Genomic DNA, 16,378 nt, shown 5'->3' on the forward strand with positions numbered 1-16,378 from the left:
CAACAATGTACGAGAGGTGAATGCAAAGCTCCAGACAGATTCATGGGAATCGCACTGGGAGGAAAGCCAGAAATGTTAGAGGCCTGCTTTTTCGTGAGGAAAGAGAGTTTCTGTCTTGCAATACCCTTACTGAGCAGGGACACCAAGTCCTTCTGAAATATTGCTGTGGAAGCAGGGAAGAGGTAGGGGAAGACAAGAGCTTAGCCTCACTCACTTGGCTATTCACTCTGCATGGGCAGTGTGAACTGTCCTGTCTCCAACCTGCTCTCTGATACGTTAGTCCCAGCCCAGGAATCCCATCCAGCAAAGATCTACCCCTATCTGGACCTGCAGTTCCTGGTCTCGGAGTAAATAAATTACCGCTTTATTAGAAGATAACCATTTAGGCCCATTTCATGGCTGGTTCTTAACCTCTCCATGCACCTTGCAGGCATTCACTTGATTTCCACAGTGACAGCCCTTATCAGCACGTCTCCCTTGGCTCAAACTTAAACTTCAGCATGTCATTGCTCACAACGTGCGGCTCTGACGGGGTTAATTGTCTCTCTGGGAAGGTGATTGTTTTTGCTGGGAGGGGGCCTCCTCTTGCAGCAGACCCCCAAGGGAATACCCAGCAATTTACGCACCAGGACCTGTGGAGTGGATTAGTATGTCACACTTGCTGCTCAGCTGTCACGGCAAGGACTTTCAGTGCCAGAGTTGCTCCGGTTCATTAGATTACACATGAAAGCCTCTGTACAGAGAGTAAAGCATTTCTGAGCAAGCGTTTGAAATAACATGAAATGGCTGGGACCCAAAGTGACAGCCAAGGGGGCAAGGAAAGGCTGCGGAGGCAGATGGTTTCCCCTACAGAAAAGGACTCTGAAGAGAGGGGTATGCCAAAGGGTGTCTTCTTCCGAGAGGGAGGGATGTTGGGCAAGGCTGCAGGGGGGTGAGAACTAAGGCATATGTTCAGAGGGCAACGGCTGCCATTCCCCAGTGCTTGGTGAGAGGAGGCTGCAGACCAGCCTCCTCCACCCAGCAAAGATCTGCTATAATGCACATCCCAGAGCTTCTGGCCCTCAGCCCTGGGCAGCAGGACTGGCTCTGTAGCAGGGAGTCCCACCATGCTGCCCTGTAGCAAACTTCCCTCATAACTGAAGCACAACCTTCTCAGCTTGCTTTGGTGTGTTATGTGCTCCTGAGGTTGTGGCTCTCCAGTTGCCATTGGTGAAGGTCAGCGGCCGATGGGCATAATTCAACCCAATATGCCACAGAGCAGGTCACTCATTACCGATTTCTCTTATTTCCCAAGAAAAGGATCAGGGAGGATTTACCAGGGGAGTGCAAAAATGCAGGGTGACTGCCCTTTGGGCTGAAGAGTAAGATCATGGCAAGCAAGAAACAGGGTTTAAAAGCAGGGAGAAACCTGTTGTGGAAATGCTGAATGGACTCAGAAGAGAAACTGGCTTTGCCAAAATTAAAAAAAAAAAAAAAAAAAAAGGAGAGAGGTATATTTGGCAGGAGTGTTTTGGATGTAGGGGGAGAGAGGCAAGTGGGAGTCAGAAGTGGTGTTAATCTCAGCAGGAGGCTGCAGTTAGAAGTGCTCCTGGACTGGCATTGCATAATGAAAGTAACTGTGAGAAATTTGTAATTTCTTTTGAATTCTTCATTACAGGATACTATTAAGCAAGCTTTTCCCTTGCAACAGATCATGTTCTATTGTTTCAACTTTCTTAAAAGTTTTTGCAAAGATCTTTTTCTTTCTATTGATTAGTTACACCAACTCATGACTTTACAGGAAGACCCTCTGCAATGTCAGTAAAACTACCAGGTAGCCACCTCTGGAATTCTGACATAATCTGATTTAAAGTTAGGTGCAGTAGAGCGTATAAATTCCAGATTTTGCCAGGTGAGGACCTTGCATTTCTCTAGCGTTCTTGTCACTACCTTTAGAAATATTGGTGATTTCCCTGCTAAGATAGGATGACTATCTTAACCCATGATTCTGTCCACCAGTAGTTGTTGCTTCAGCTTCTCCATTTTTGGGATGAACTGGCATGGAGTATCTTCTAGGAACAAAGTCAAAGGTTTTTTTATTGAGTCTTTCCATTTATTCGTTTGCTTCTTTGGGTCTTTCAACGTGAATGCTTCATAAATTAACGTCGGATGAATCACATACATTTCAGTTCTGATCAACGTACCAAAGTCTGGCATGCTTCTAAGACTTTGCTACATATTGAAAAGATATTGACCCTTCTCAAGTCCCACTGAAGCCAGCGAGAACTAAGGGGCAAAATACATCTTCAGAAAATGAAGCTTCAAGTGACCAGCAAAAGATTGAGAAAATGGTCAGCCTGACAGGAGTCTGAGGTTTTTCCTTTGGTCTTGGCTCAGGGTTTGCATTCGTGGCATGGAATATGGTAACAATTACAATGTGATTATGGGGCCGCATTTTGCCTTCAGCTGCACTAGCGTGATTTGGGTATTATTTCATGAGATGGTCTGGCGCAGTTGCATTACAGACACTGAGAAATGCCAGGGCTGTGCTATGCAGAAGGCTAATGCGGTGGCCATACAGTCCAGTAGACATTCCAATGCATCAGGCTGGATAGTGCCTCCTATCTAAGGAAATCAGTCTGAGCTGGCGTGAGAGAAAGTATGTATGGGGCTGCCGGGTGCCTCTCAAGCAAATTTGGCCCCAACACTTGACAGCGGTATCCGTCTTTGCATGCCCTTTGCTCACCACAGTCAATTTTTTATGCCTTTTGCAGCCCGCCCCAGGTTCACACAGCCTGCCAAAATGAGACGGAGAGTGATCGCCCGTCCTGTCGGCAGCTCCATCCGCCTGAAGTGCGTGGCCAGCGGGAACCCACGGCCTGACATCACGTGGCTGAAGGACAACAAGCCCCTCACGCCCCAAGAGATTGGGGAGAACAAGAAGAAGAAGTGGACGCTGAACCTGAAGAACCTGAAGCCAGAGGATAGTGGGAAATACACCTGCCGAGTGTTTAACAAAGTTGGAGAAATCAACGCGACATACAAAGTTGAAGTAATCCGTAAGTGCAGCATCTGGGGTGGAAAGGCAGAGAGGGAGCTTTGGGAAGGGGGCTGGCTGAGTAAAGAGAGCGTGATGGCAACTGTGAAGTGCCAATAGCTGGACACAGAAATTGGGAAATGTTAAAAACATCAGCAGAGACAGAGAAACCATTACTGAAACTGTAGAATAAACCTAACCCCTGTAGCAACAATACAATTTAGTAGATGAAATGAGAAGAGATACTTGGGAAACAGTCATCTCTAAGTGCACCTGCGTGGTAAAAGTTCACCATTGCCCAGTTAAGTCTTACACTACCAAGTCAATTCAAGGACAGATTGAGCACTAGCTGAGAAAGCCCTTTCATGTACCATAGAGGAGGGGTGGAAATATTTAGAATGGCCCAGGTTACTCTGTCAGAGTGGTAATAGGGTGAAACCAATCAATTGAAAATTTAGTGTAGATAGCTGTAATAGGAGGCCTACTTCATTAGAGAAGTTTCCCAAGGGAATTAGCAGAAAATCTTATGACTAGATTAGCCAGACAAGGCTTTAGGGCCAGATTTTAAAAAAAACATATAGACATCTGCAGGTTCAGGTGGGTACAAATGGGGTACTAAAAAAAAATTAAAAAATCCCACTAGGGTCCTGTCTATATCTTTAGATCCCTGCATAGCTTTAAAGATTCAGCCCTTAGAAGATGAGCTGGGGGGGGGGATTACCCAGCATTGTGATGGGGTAAATTGCTCTTCTTACTGTCTAACTATTCTGATTCTTGGTCTCTAATCTCCTGTTTCCCCTATTATTACTGAAGATAATTATACCCAAATCCTACCTAAGTCTACCAGAGAAGAGCTCTTATTCTTAAATCATCATGCTTTGTCTATGGCATCATCATAAGTTGTCATGGAAATGATTACAGAGCAGCCAACTGAAGAAAGTGGAGAAGATGAGCTAAGTGGAGGGAAGACTGAATAGCCTTTATTAATGAGGAGCGGGAGCATAGAGGGCTATTTCCAGCCACATGGAAAGCATGTTGTTTGTCTGTCTGTGCATACATTTTAGCATGAGAAAGTTTATCCCAGTGTGAAAGATTGTTCTTAAAGGTAAAGATCTGTTCTCTGATAAGTCCTTTCTCTAGAATCACAGGAATTAAAAGCACATGTGGGGAGCTCTGTTGGGCTCCAAAGGCACAAACCTGCTGGACATCTGGGATTGATAAAGATGCAGCTGTGTGGAGACAGTAAAAACATGTGTTTACACTAAAACCAGGAGCAGAGACAGGGAAATGAATCAAGCCCCATCCTAATGGCAGCTGTGGCATTTTCACTTCATCAAAACCAGACAGCACCAGGAACAAACCCCTTTCTGTGTCCCTGTTTATCTTGGTTTTTATCAACTTAAAGATGTATGTAACCTTTGTTTTCATTAGCTTTTGCTGGCTAGGAGTGAAAACAATAACCAAAGCTGGAACCAGAGTCAAGGAGATAAGGGCATTAAGCAGTTTTCAGATGTCTTTCTATTTTTAACATCATTCTGTGGAGCATTTCAGGTTTTATTCAATTTCCTCCTTTTTTTTTTCCCCACTGAGCCTCCACTCCTGAATCTGTCCTGCTTATCTGAGTCTCAGTCTCCCCAGCTGTGATTCCTGCTTGTAGTCACAAGGCAAAGCCTATAGAGACCACTGTGGTATTTTTGTTTCCCAAGCACATCTTTAGAGCCTTCATTATTGAAAGTATCCTGAGTTTTTGAAAGAGGGTCCATTGTTCCTCCCTTTCACCCCAAAGCCAGTGCTGGTGGGAGCTGATTTGTTACATCCTCAATCCAACAGTGTTTGCCATCAAAAGCAGTTCATGATTGCCAGCAGTTACCACCCACAGTGATACCATAATTTCTCTCTGTGCCTAGGATAGAGGTTTGCAGTACCTCCTTGTCTGGAAACTGTGACTGATTTCTCTGATGCTAGCACTAAAAAAAAGTCCAAATATTCCTCAGAATGGGGGAAATATTTTTCCTTTAACTTTGTGTGGTGTTGACACAACCTAAGGCTTACAATCATGCTGGAAAGGATGGTCTTGTGAACCCCTCCTGTTTGATTTCTTTTCTTACCATCTTGTTTCCTTCATCAGCTGAGAACTGAGGCAAAAATTTTGTGAGAAAGATTGTTATTTGGTTTCGTTATTTGAAAGATTTTGTTATTTGAAAAACAAAAGGCTTCTGGGCTCTTCCTCCACAAAACTTTGTCCATAGTGAGTGTGGGAACCATTAGACTGAAGAAAGGAATAATAAAAGTAGTGGGATGAGGATGAAGTGAAGATCTTCCTCACCTGTAGTGCCTGTGGTCTCAGCTCCCCCAGCAGTGGATGACATGGCATGGGATGGCTTCCAGTAGAGTTTGGTCCCTGTGGGCATCTACCAGGCCCAGCAACAGAAATGACAGGTATGTCCTGAAGGACTCCCATACAACAGATGAGACAATATCCACAGCCTGCCCTCGCTGCCATTAGTCTCGGCGGGGAGCTTTTGCCATCCAATTTTGTCTGTCCTTAGGGAACATCTGGGAAGACCAAAAGGAGAAGGAACATCTCTTATCCCCCCTCACTGTCCTCAGACAGGGTAGACATGGTGGTTCTAGTGTGGACTGTCAATATATATGTACTTGTAAATAATCTGGTAAAAAAATGAGGTTGGATCTGAGAATACACAAGGTTGTGTCATATTCACCTGTAAATTACACTCTACCAGACATGGTGGTAAGACACATAGCATCACAGAATGGCTGGAGGTTATCTGGTCCAATCCTCCTTGCTCAAGTAGGACCACCTAGAGCTGGTTGGCCAGGATCATGTCCAGGCAGCTTTTGAATATCACCAAGAATGGAGACTCCATGATCTCTGAGCAACCTGCGCCAGTTCTGGGTCACCCTCACAGTCAAAAAGTGTTTCCTGATGTTCAGAAGGAACCTCCCATGTTTCAGTTTGTGCCCATTGCCTCTGGTCCTGTCACTGGACACCACTGAAAAAAGCCTGGCTTCGTCTTCTTTACACTCTCTTTTAGATATTTATAAACATTGATAAGACATTATCAGAGTCAGTATCAAGTGAGCATTTACAATGAAATAATCCACTTCATTTGTGTTCAGACCTGTACTGCTGCCCCAATTTAATCCTGAAATGGGTTTTGGCCTTCTTAACTACTCTCAGGCCATTTGTCTTCCTCTGGTCAAGAATCAGGAAAATCACTGCAGCCTCTGATCCTGTAGGTCAAGGTACATCATTAAGATCCTGTTAGTCTGGCATATGGTCCCCGAGACACGGGGTTTAGTGGGAGTGCAAGGAAGGATGGCCCCTTTTGTCATCTCATAGCTGCAGCGTACAGCAAGGGACTGGGGAAATTCAGCAGTCCAAACTGGACTTAAAATACTTGCCAAGGAGCAGAAAGGTCAGGTCTGACTTGTGTGGTGTCAAGTAATGCCACCACAAACTGGGTACCCAAATATAAATGCTTCATGAATGACCTGAGAGAGCAGAAACACAGAAAAGACAGAAAAACCTTCTATAGGAGATTCTTAGAACCCTGTTTGCTTAGCAGTTAGGAGGGTTGTTCAGTGTACAGAAGAGAGGGCTGAAGGGAGAGCAAACTTTTCTCCAGGTCTGATGCAGATAGAGTAAGTAACTTCCTTGTTAGAAACAGGAAGATTCAGGTTGAGCATGAGAAAAGACTTGCTAAACCTCAGGCAATGGAGGAGATGTCTGGAGAGACTGAAGAGTATCTATCTTATGAGGCTTTGGCAGAGGCTGGGCAAATTTTTATCAGGAGAGGTTGCAGAAATCTCAGCCTGCCTTGGGGCAGGGAGTTGGTCTAGACAATTTTTTTGCATCCCTCCTACGCCTTTTTCCTATGTTTCTGCAATCACAAGTTAATGCAATTGACAAACATCTCTTTCCATGGGGCTCCCTGTGTTTTTGTGCAGAGAGGACGAGGTCCAAGCCCATCCTGACAGGGACGCACCCCGTCAACACGACGGTAGACTACGGTGGGACCACGTCCTTCCAGTGCAAAGTCCGCAGCGATGTCAAACCCGTCATCCAGTGGCTGAAAAGGGTGGAGTATGGCACAGAGAGCAAGTACAACTCAACCATCGACGTTGGGGGACAGAAGTTTGTTGTGCTGCCCACGGGGGAGGTCTGGTCCCGTCCCGATGGCTCCTACCTGAACAAACTGATGATTACTCGAGCCAAGGAAGAGGATGCAGGGATGTACATTTGCCTAGGGGCAAATACCATGGGCTACAGCTTTCGCAGTGCTTTTCTCACAGTCCTGCCAGGTGAGTTACGCCTTTTTTCCCCCCATCTGAACCAATAGTCTGTATCATGGCATTTATTAACACAACTACTGATGCCCTTTGGGCTCCATGGCCCTCTGTGATGCTGTGCTGATTTAGGCTAGCCCAGTTCTGATAAGAATGAATGAGGGACTAAATCAACCCTGATTTAAATCAGCCCCTGCTGAAATCCTCTTGATGATGTTTCCTTTCCTGCCTTCATGGGGAATAATAATTCCATCAAAGTGAAATAAAATGAATGATCTGCTCCTGTATGGAAGAGGGGCTTGGGAAAGGATACTACAGTTGCAGGCACTATGTGACTTCAGTGATAGGGTGCAGGATGTGAGAGGAGAACTGAATAGCCACACAGTTTGCAACCCCATTCCCTTACATTTCGCCTTTCTCTTGCTGTTATTTATATTGCTTTTACTGGTAAAAGGAAACAATGATACAGGCCCATAAAATGAGAAAAGAAGGAAAACTGTCCCGGTCACAAGGAAAGGAAAAGAATGAGTGTGAAAAAGAGAATGATTGAATAGTTAAATTCTTACCCAATTATCCCCTGGGGACCCTTGTACCAAACTCGCAGCTGCTTCCTTCTCTCCCCAGGCCTCAGAGCTGGTGGCCACATCGAACTGAGGCTGTATTGAGTGTGTTTGAGGCACACGGTCCTCGCTTTGTCATTTGTCCAGTGCCTCACCATACTCACAGTAAAGAATTTCTTCCTTATATCTAATCTAAATCTACTCTCTTTCAGTTTTAAAGCCAGAATTAGATACTGACAGCAGGTTGCCAAGTAAGAGAATGCTCTTGGAGTCATCTTCTGCATCCCTTAGATTTAGGACTAAACTCCAACTAGAAAGCCTGTCAATCCCAAGGAAAAGGCTGCATGGGTGGGATATAGCTCAAAGCCTCTGAGAGTTTCTGAACTATGAGAGTCTGATCCAGCTCCCACTGTGTCGTGGTTTAACCCCAGCCGGCAGCTAAGCCCCACGCAGCCGCTCGCTCACTCCCCCACAGCGGGATGGGGGAAAGAACCAGACAAGTAAAAGTGCAAAACTCATGGGATGAGATAAAGACAGTTTAATAGGTAAAGCAAAAGCTGTACACGCAACCAAAGCAAGACAAGGAATTCATTCCCCACTTCCCATGGGCAGGCAGGTGTTCAGCCATCTCCAGGAAAGCAGGGCTCCATCATGTGTAACGGTTACCTGAGAGGATAAACGCCATCACTCTGAACATTCCCACCTTCCTTCTTCTTCCCCCAGCTTTATATGCTGAGCATGACATCATATGGTATGGAATATGGTCATTGGGGTCAGCTGTCCTGGCTGTGTCCCCTCCCAACTCCTTGTGCACCCCCAGCTACTCACTGGTGGGGTGGGGTGAGGAGCAGAAAAGCCCTTGGCTCTGTGTAAGCACTGCTCAGCAGTAATGAGAACATCCCTGTGTTATCAACACTGTTTTCAGCACAAATCCAAAACACAGCCCCGTACCAGCTACTGTGAAGAAAATTAACTCTATCCCAGCCAAAACCAGCACACACTGAAATCAGTGGGAGACTTTCCATTGATTTAAATGGGTCTATAATGAGGCCTCATATCAGAACCAGAGCCTGCAGGCCTGTTGTTATTGGCAATGACGGAGAAGGAGAACCCAGCTTGCCCTCAGAGGCAAAGATGTGGTTGCAAGGCCATGAATTAGAAAAACACCATTTTGCTTGTAAATCTACCAGATTTGACACAGACAGCTCTGAAGAACAGCGTGGGTGATTATGAAAACACTTTCATTTCAGCCCAGCAGAGGATTTCTGCCAACCAACATGAAGACTGTTGTTTTCATAGTCAGCCGATGGGTCAGTTCTCTGATCCCATCTTGTTTTGAGCAGGGGGCTAGACCAGATGACCTCCAGAGTCCCCTTCCAGCCTAAATTATTCTGTAATTTCCAGGTTTGGTGAATCAAAATTTTGTCTATTGACATCAACAGTATAGATCCTTCTGGCTTCAAAGAGACCACATGGCTTATATTTAATATTTCAAACTAGCTGTAGGATTATTTGTCAAGGAGAGAAAAAGACATCAGCGTCTTAAAGAAGTTTGGCTCCAAAATTAAGTGATACACGTTTGAATATAACATACTGGGTGATCTGGATAACCTGTGGTTTTCAAAGTTTCTTGAGTGTCTCCCTGCAAGCTGAATTCTGTGCCTAGGTATTTTTCAGGGCTTTGGAAATCCCAGCTGGTAGCTATCTAGATGGAGAGTTTGATAGTTAGGATCCTACCCCAGGAATCCTTTTGGGTCTATAAATCAAGAGATCAGGCTGAGACACCGAAGTGGCTGCCCAGGGATGTACAGGCTGCCAACAGCAGAGAGGGGAAGGGGGAGGTAGGTGTGAAAGATGCTGTCTGAAGCATCTTATCTCCTCCAGTAGCTGAGTTTGCTGCCCTGGGAAGGCCAATGGCAGCTCCAAAGAGACTGGTGGAGGTAGAGCCCATTTAGCATAGGGACGTGAACACACACTTCAGTGTCGTGTGAACTTTCAGTTCCCCATTGGCTTGCACACCAAGGAGGAGACACCAGCTCACCTATGTTCTTTCCCATCCTTCGCCCTTCTTCCCAGCCACACAAGAAACTCAAGACAACACCTCCAAAACACCACATTCGTGCTACCTGCCATGGCGGAGCATTGCTGAGTAGCTCCAGTATCGCTAGACAGGGATACTAAAGAGTGTCTAAAGCTCCCGCAGACACAGAGGCAAGTGGGCAATGTGCTGTTGCTCTGCACACCCCAATTGTGCCTTCTGGGCTGCTGACACGGAGGTATTACTGACATGTCCCGTGTTGTGTCCTCCAATATGGGCAGCGAAGCCCACTCCATCACAGAGTGAGGGTGTTAGGAAACTCTCTTGGGCTGGCTCTAGCATACCCATTAAAGCTTGGATAAGAGAGTTTAAAAATCCCCCAAAGACTCCCCTCCTGACCCCTAAACCAGAGAAAATGAGTTGTTTGTCCTTCCAGGAGCACTGAAAAGCAAAGCAGTTACCAAACATCATGTGCTGGCTTGATTTCTCCCTTGTTACTTGGTCTGGCAGGGTTGCCAGACAGCCTGTACAAAAGCCAGCCCAAGTGTGACATCTGTTTTGAATTCACTTTGCCTGCATTTAATTAACTCTTTCTGTCTCTCTCCTGCTGTGATGTCCAGATCCCAAGCCTCCGAGTGCACCTGTGCCCCCTTCCTCGGCCAGCAGCCTTCCCTGGCCCGTGATCATCGGCATCCCAGCCGGAGCAGTCTTCATTTTTGGGACGATCCTCTTGTGGCTTTGCCAGACCAAGAAGAAACCCTGCTCCCCACCAGCTGCTGCCCCCGTACACCGGCCGCAGCCCCGGGACAGGATCTGTGTCTCCCAGGTCCCCGACAAAGACTGCATCTCCTCCATAAACTATGAGGAATATGTCGCCCAGCAGCAGCATTTACTGTCCCAAGGGCCTGCACTCGCCCCGGCCATGGCATCCAAAATGTACCCAAAGATTTACACGGACATCCACACTCACACCCACTCGCACGTGGAAGGCAAAGTCCATCAGCACCAGCACATTCAGTACCAGTGCTAAGAGGGCGGCCGTGTACAGTAGCTCGTTTGGGCTTTTCCTCGTGGTACCTCAGAAAAGACTGCTCAAGTCAGCTCACACTGCCAGCAATAGGCAAAGCAGACAGAAAAGATTATATATGTAATTTTAAATATATATACATATATATAATTGTATATGCGTGTGTGTATGTGTGTATATATATGTGTATATATCTATATCTATCTATATAAATATATATATAATAGAGAAAGACAGAGAGAGAAAAGAGATTTTTTTTTTTTTTAATTATTGCAATCAGGATGTAGCCAAGGAATAATGAAGGAACTCCACATCTCAGCAGAGAGGCAGCCATCCCCAACAGCGGAGCCTTCCCGGATTTTTGAATCAAGGTGGCAACAAGTGAGACAGGACACAGGGATATGAACCACCACCTCCTTCCTTGTGTTGCTAAAAGGAACAAGAAGAGCAAGAGGCAAAGGTGGTGCTTTTCCAGACAGGCACCGCTGTTCCTGTGCCTGCTGCACATCACTTATTTCGGTGGGAAGCCCCCAAGACTATCCCACTCAGGAGCATGCCGGAGAGCCTGTTCCCTCTGAGTGACTCGAGCTCTAACGTACCTGAGGTTTAGTGCCAAACCAACTCACCTCTTCCAGGGAAAAAAAAATAAGGCAAGAGGGTCTGGAAAAATGAATTTCTATTCATGATGTGAAATGCTGAATGCTTCTCAATCGCGGTCGTTTGGTCTGAAATGCTAGCTGAGCTGGTTTGTTTGATTTCTGCAACTTGAAGGCATCGTGTTTCCCATGGGGGATTCTGCAGATCAAACCACAAGTGCTCCACTCCCTGGTCCTAGGACTCAGTGCCACTGCCAGGATAAAGGAAAGAAGGAAAAAGGAACATTGTACAGAACACCTTTATATTTATATTTAAGAAATAATAATAATTAATAATAATAATAATAATTGAACTGCTGATGATGAAGAAAGCAAAACACGCTGTACTTTGATGGCTCACAGTGACAAGCTACTGGATTTTCTACATCAATGCAAAATACATGAACATATTAGAAAAAAGAGTAAGAAACAAAGAGAATGAAATAATAATCTTGTAGGAAAAAAATGCATTTGGGAAATATTCACCTAGGTTGTGTGTGGTTGTCCCGTCCCCTCAAATAACGTTTTGGAAATGATACAACTTATTGCAGTTCAAACAACAGTAAGAAGAGAAAATAATTAAGGACCATATTAAATACCTATATGGACTGGAAATGAATCAATTGCAAATATAAAACCTTTGTAATTCTATATAGAGTTTAAACAGAAGTCATGTATATTTAATTTATTTTGTTAAACAAGAAAAAATGTATGATATTTTCCTTGAAACAGGCATTTCTATACGTATTTTTGATCAAAGAAAATAAAGATTTTTTTTTTCAGGTTCTATAGATGCCATGCTCAGAATATGCTCCATGTAGCATGTGACCAACCGTACTTCTAACCTGGAGGTCATCTGTCTGTATCTCTTTTCACACTAGCCACGTGTAATCTGCTAATGCCATCTCATGTACTGCTGGTGCCATCCTTTCCATCAAAAAAACGGCCTTTTCCACTGTTTAGATTCTGACTGTGAGGGTCTGCAGTGGCCAGATCACTTCTCATGGACCCCTTGTCATCTTCAGCAGCAAAGCTCTCTGCTCACAGAGAAATCTGTTTCACTATGCATTTTTTTGGGGGGGTGGAGGAAGGAGGTTGCATTTGTTTTTTAAGCACAAACCTGCAGTGGATTTCCTTTTTAAAGGAAATTTTGTAAATCACAAGATAATAATTAGTGAGCTTGTAAAATGAACTTTGGCCTGAGGGTGCTTGAGGGGGAGAAAATAAATATGAAATGTAGGTGAAACACTTCATTTGTAAATGCAGCTGCTGAAGGAGCCAGTGGAGGGTGAGTTGGGTGCAGTAAGAGGAGCACGTGGGGAGCTGCTCCCCTCCAGGAGGGTTCCCACCTTTGTTTTGCCGCATGCCAAGGAGAGGCACCCAATCCTTTAGTGGCCAAAATTTTCTCTAAAGAAGGCAGGTTCAGCAGTGCTGCAACTGTTTGCTGTTCACTTGAGTTTCACTTAAAGTTTGCTGGTAAAAAAAAACAGAAAATTTGAACCAGGCCAATTTTTAAGTTTGAAATTACTTCTTTCTCAAGCCTATTCCGCGAAAGAGTTCTTCAGCAAAGCAGCTGCTCTGTTTAAAAGTGAAACACTTCATTTAACCCGAAACAAAACACTGCTTTAAGCTTTGCTTTTCTCTGAACTTTTCTGAAGGTATTTGCTCAGGGTTGACCTGCGGTGATTTTTCTGCTGGCTTGTTTGAATCACCAGCAAAACCAAACAGTTCCCTGTTTGCTCAGCCGTAGTGCTGTGAGATGGGGCCCCGATTCAGCAAAGCACATAAGCTCCTGCTTTCCTTCACCAACACATGCCGCTCCAAAAAGTCCTTTTTTTGCCTTAGCCACCTGGATCAGTGGCTCCATCCCTGCCCACTGTGCCAGTGCTGGCTGGAGCCATCTGATAAGTCTGGGAAGGGGAGGAGAAGGAGGAGGAGAAGCAGGAGGAGAAGTAGAAGAGAGAGACCTTCCTACTCGCATGGAGGTTACCACTGGCACTGTTGCAATAAAGCTCTGCATAGCACACTCCTCTGCTGCTTTCCTGTATGCTGTAGTAGGAAATCCATGTTACAACCTCTACAGGAAGACCATCCCTCGCAATGATCATCCTGTAGAGGTTATAATACAGGAACTCATTGCTAATCTTTTTTTTTTTTTTTTTTTTTGGAGGAGGGTTCAGCTACACTTTGCTAACACAAATTTATGAAGTCCATAAAAGCAAAATTCAGATCACGGATATCTTTGTATGCATCCTCCCAGTTTCAGGGAGTCTTAAATACGAGCACTGAGGGCTCTGTTCAGATATAAGGCATGATTTAGGCAGGAGTTCTTAATGGCTGTAGTTTATTGAGTCATTTCATTAAAAAAAAATATCTAAAAAGCCTTTATATACTAAGTGCATCACCTTTATTTTAAGAAGGCAGTAAGTGGATGCTTCCATGAGAGATACTAAGGGCTACATGTCATATCTCATACCTATGAGAAGCTACTTACTGCACCAGAGCCTGTACCGAGCTCCTGCACATTCCAGCAGCACTAGGGGCATGGCAGAGGGCAGGGTTCACCTGTAAGCCTGCAGCCCTCCTCTGCTCTCTGTGCCAGTGCTGCAGCGCGAGGACACTTCTAACACGTGCTGTGACAGCAGTACTGATACCGGCTTCAAAGGTGGAGGTGAACGCTGGTTTTGTACGGTTCAGCCATAAGCAAACCCTAAGAGACTGCCCTATGGTATGTTTTCAAATGGCAGCTATATTGCTGAGGGAGGATTAGTGGGTTAAAAGAGGTAATCCTGCATTTCCCATACAGCACAATCTTCCACGCTGAACATAATGCTCTCCACCAGTGCCTTCTACCCTTCGTTATCCAGCTCCATAGTGTTGTATCATGCAATCAAAAACTTTACGTATAGCCAGATATGCAGAAGGAATGGCTTCTTCCTGCCCTTTAAAGCTCCTGCCTTTAGACATAAATCTCTAGTGATGCTGATAGAGAGATTTCCAAAGGTAAACACTGCAGTAAAACCACCCAGCATGGACTATGCAATGGCCGAGTGCAGCTGCAGCTCAGCCGCGGCACTGAGAAGACAGCTCTGGTTTTGGATGCGCCATGTGAGATGCTATAAAAGTCTTGATTTGCAGAAAGCTCAGGGTGCTCATCCTGCCTTGGGTGTCAGCTCCCTCTTCAGCATCTCCTGCTGAGCACCCAAACTGGTGTGAAATTTCCCCCTAGGAAAGTATCATCTTATGCCCTGTTTAAGTGGGTCTGTACATATTGTCTGGGCCTTGTGCTGGCTTGCCATGCCTGGGTGGGTGTTTTGAGGAGTTGTTTTGCCTCCACAGGGTATCTGTAAGTGCTTTTAGGAGTCACTCTGCCCCATGCCCTACTGCACACCATTTATTTTTAGGGCTTGACTGTGCCTTGCATGTACTGCAAAGTCTTCCTTAGTCTAAATAAATTCAGTCAGGTACTGCTTATGTTTGAATTTGCTTTTCTTCAGTGGGACAAGATTTGGACTTATCTGCATTCTTGAACAGAGGGTGTTTGAAAAGAAAACCATAGTCTTGCAATTAGCTACTGACCCTATTTTGAACACAGAAGATTTTTATGTTATATATAAGTATGCATATATATATAGGCATATAGATGTACATGCCAGGCTGTCATACAGAAGGCATTTGTACTTTTAAAGCCATGGGGCTTCAAAGATCAAAGGAATTTTAGCCTTCAAACTCACCAGCTTTGTTTATTTTATTTGCATCAGACATGGCCTTACATGCCAGTTTGTGTGTGGCATTTTTAAACTCTGTATAGACAATAATTGTATGGTCGGTCCCTTTCAAACTGAAAACTTTTATCAGACATTTAAAATAAAAAGTGTCATGTGATTTTCAATCAGTGGCAAACAAGGTAACTGAATACATCAAAACGAGGCAGGATGGAAGAGCGCGTGTGTGTGTGGCTGTGGCTGTGTAATACAAGTTACAGAAGAAAAGAAAGGAATAAAAGACTGGAATTGTGTTAATAGGCGATAGAGTTCTGTAAAATTACTATCTTTTGAAGGAAAGGATAGCTGTCTGTGTGTACGAGGGTGTGCACGTGTGTGTGTTTGCATACATCAGGAATATGTGCTGGCAAGACAAAGCAGACAATATTGCAAAATTACCTTTGCACTGCAGCTTGGTCTGATATTTTGTGTAGGTGCTGTGAATCCGGCAGAGGCGTTATTTTTTTAATGGCTTGGAAAAGTTTTCTAGTTTTTAGTGAGTAGGGACTATTTTTGCTCTCTTCACCTCTAGAGCCAAATGCCATAGTTACACCAGGAGCCAAACTGCAATTAGCAAGAGGAAATTTTGGGGTCCCTGGAGCTGATTGCCAAACTCCGGTGCCTGGAGTGGAGCAAGGATTTCAGGGCCAAGCCCAGCACCTCCGCCCCTTCGAGGCGAATGTGTGAGTGTCTCTCTACTCACCCCAGAGGCAGCAAACTTCCAAGCTGTGACACTTTTAAGTTCAGAAAAGTTGGCCCTCACCCAAACTTCATCTTGACCTGACCTGGACCTTGGACCCAAAGACCCCTGTGAAGAAATTGCACACTTGGGGTGGGAAAGAAGAAATAATTCTCTGTCAGCTCCATTTCTGTGGCTGTCTGAAACTCTTCAGAGGTTTGAAATATTGGAATAAAGCCCTGGGGGACATGTAGCAGTGAGCAAAAACTGGGAGGTGGTCAAAGGTTAATGGGGAATTTATCATGGCTTTCCAATCTGGGCATCACCTCTGCCTACGTGGGGTAAGCT

General features: G+C 44.9%; 1 protein-coding gene across 5 annotated transcripts in view; it reads left to right on the forward strand.

Moving 5' to 3' along the window:
• Nucleotides 1–16,058, forward strand: part of FGFRL1 (fibroblast growth factor receptor like 1) — a 186,149-nt gene extending 170,091 nt beyond the window's left edge. For 4 of the 5 annotated variants that reach the window (XM_054824854.1, XM_054824852.1, XM_054824855.1 and 1 more), the window contains exons 5-7: nt 2,754–3,038; nt 6,989–7,342; nt 10,546–16,057. In XM_054824854.1, the coding sequence (XP_054680829.1) occupies nt 2,754–3,038; nt 6,989–7,342; nt 10,546–10,955 (1,049 nt within the window). In that variant the 3' untranslated portion in view covers nt 10,956–16,057. Of the gene's footprint in view, nt 1–2,753; nt 3,039–6,988; nt 7,343–10,545 lie in introns of all 5 variants that reach the window. The other variant, XM_054824856.1, reaches the window with a different exon arrangement.
• The last annotated feature ends 320 nt before the right edge of the window (nt 16,059–16,378 follow it).

The sequence above is a fragment of the Grus americana genome, chromosome 4 (assembly GCF_028858705.1).
Source record: "Grus americana isolate bGruAme1 chromosome 4, bGruAme1.mat, whole genome shotgun sequence".
Taxonomy (NCBI): domain Eukaryota; kingdom Metazoa; phylum Chordata; class Aves; order Gruiformes; family Gruidae; genus Grus; species Grus americana.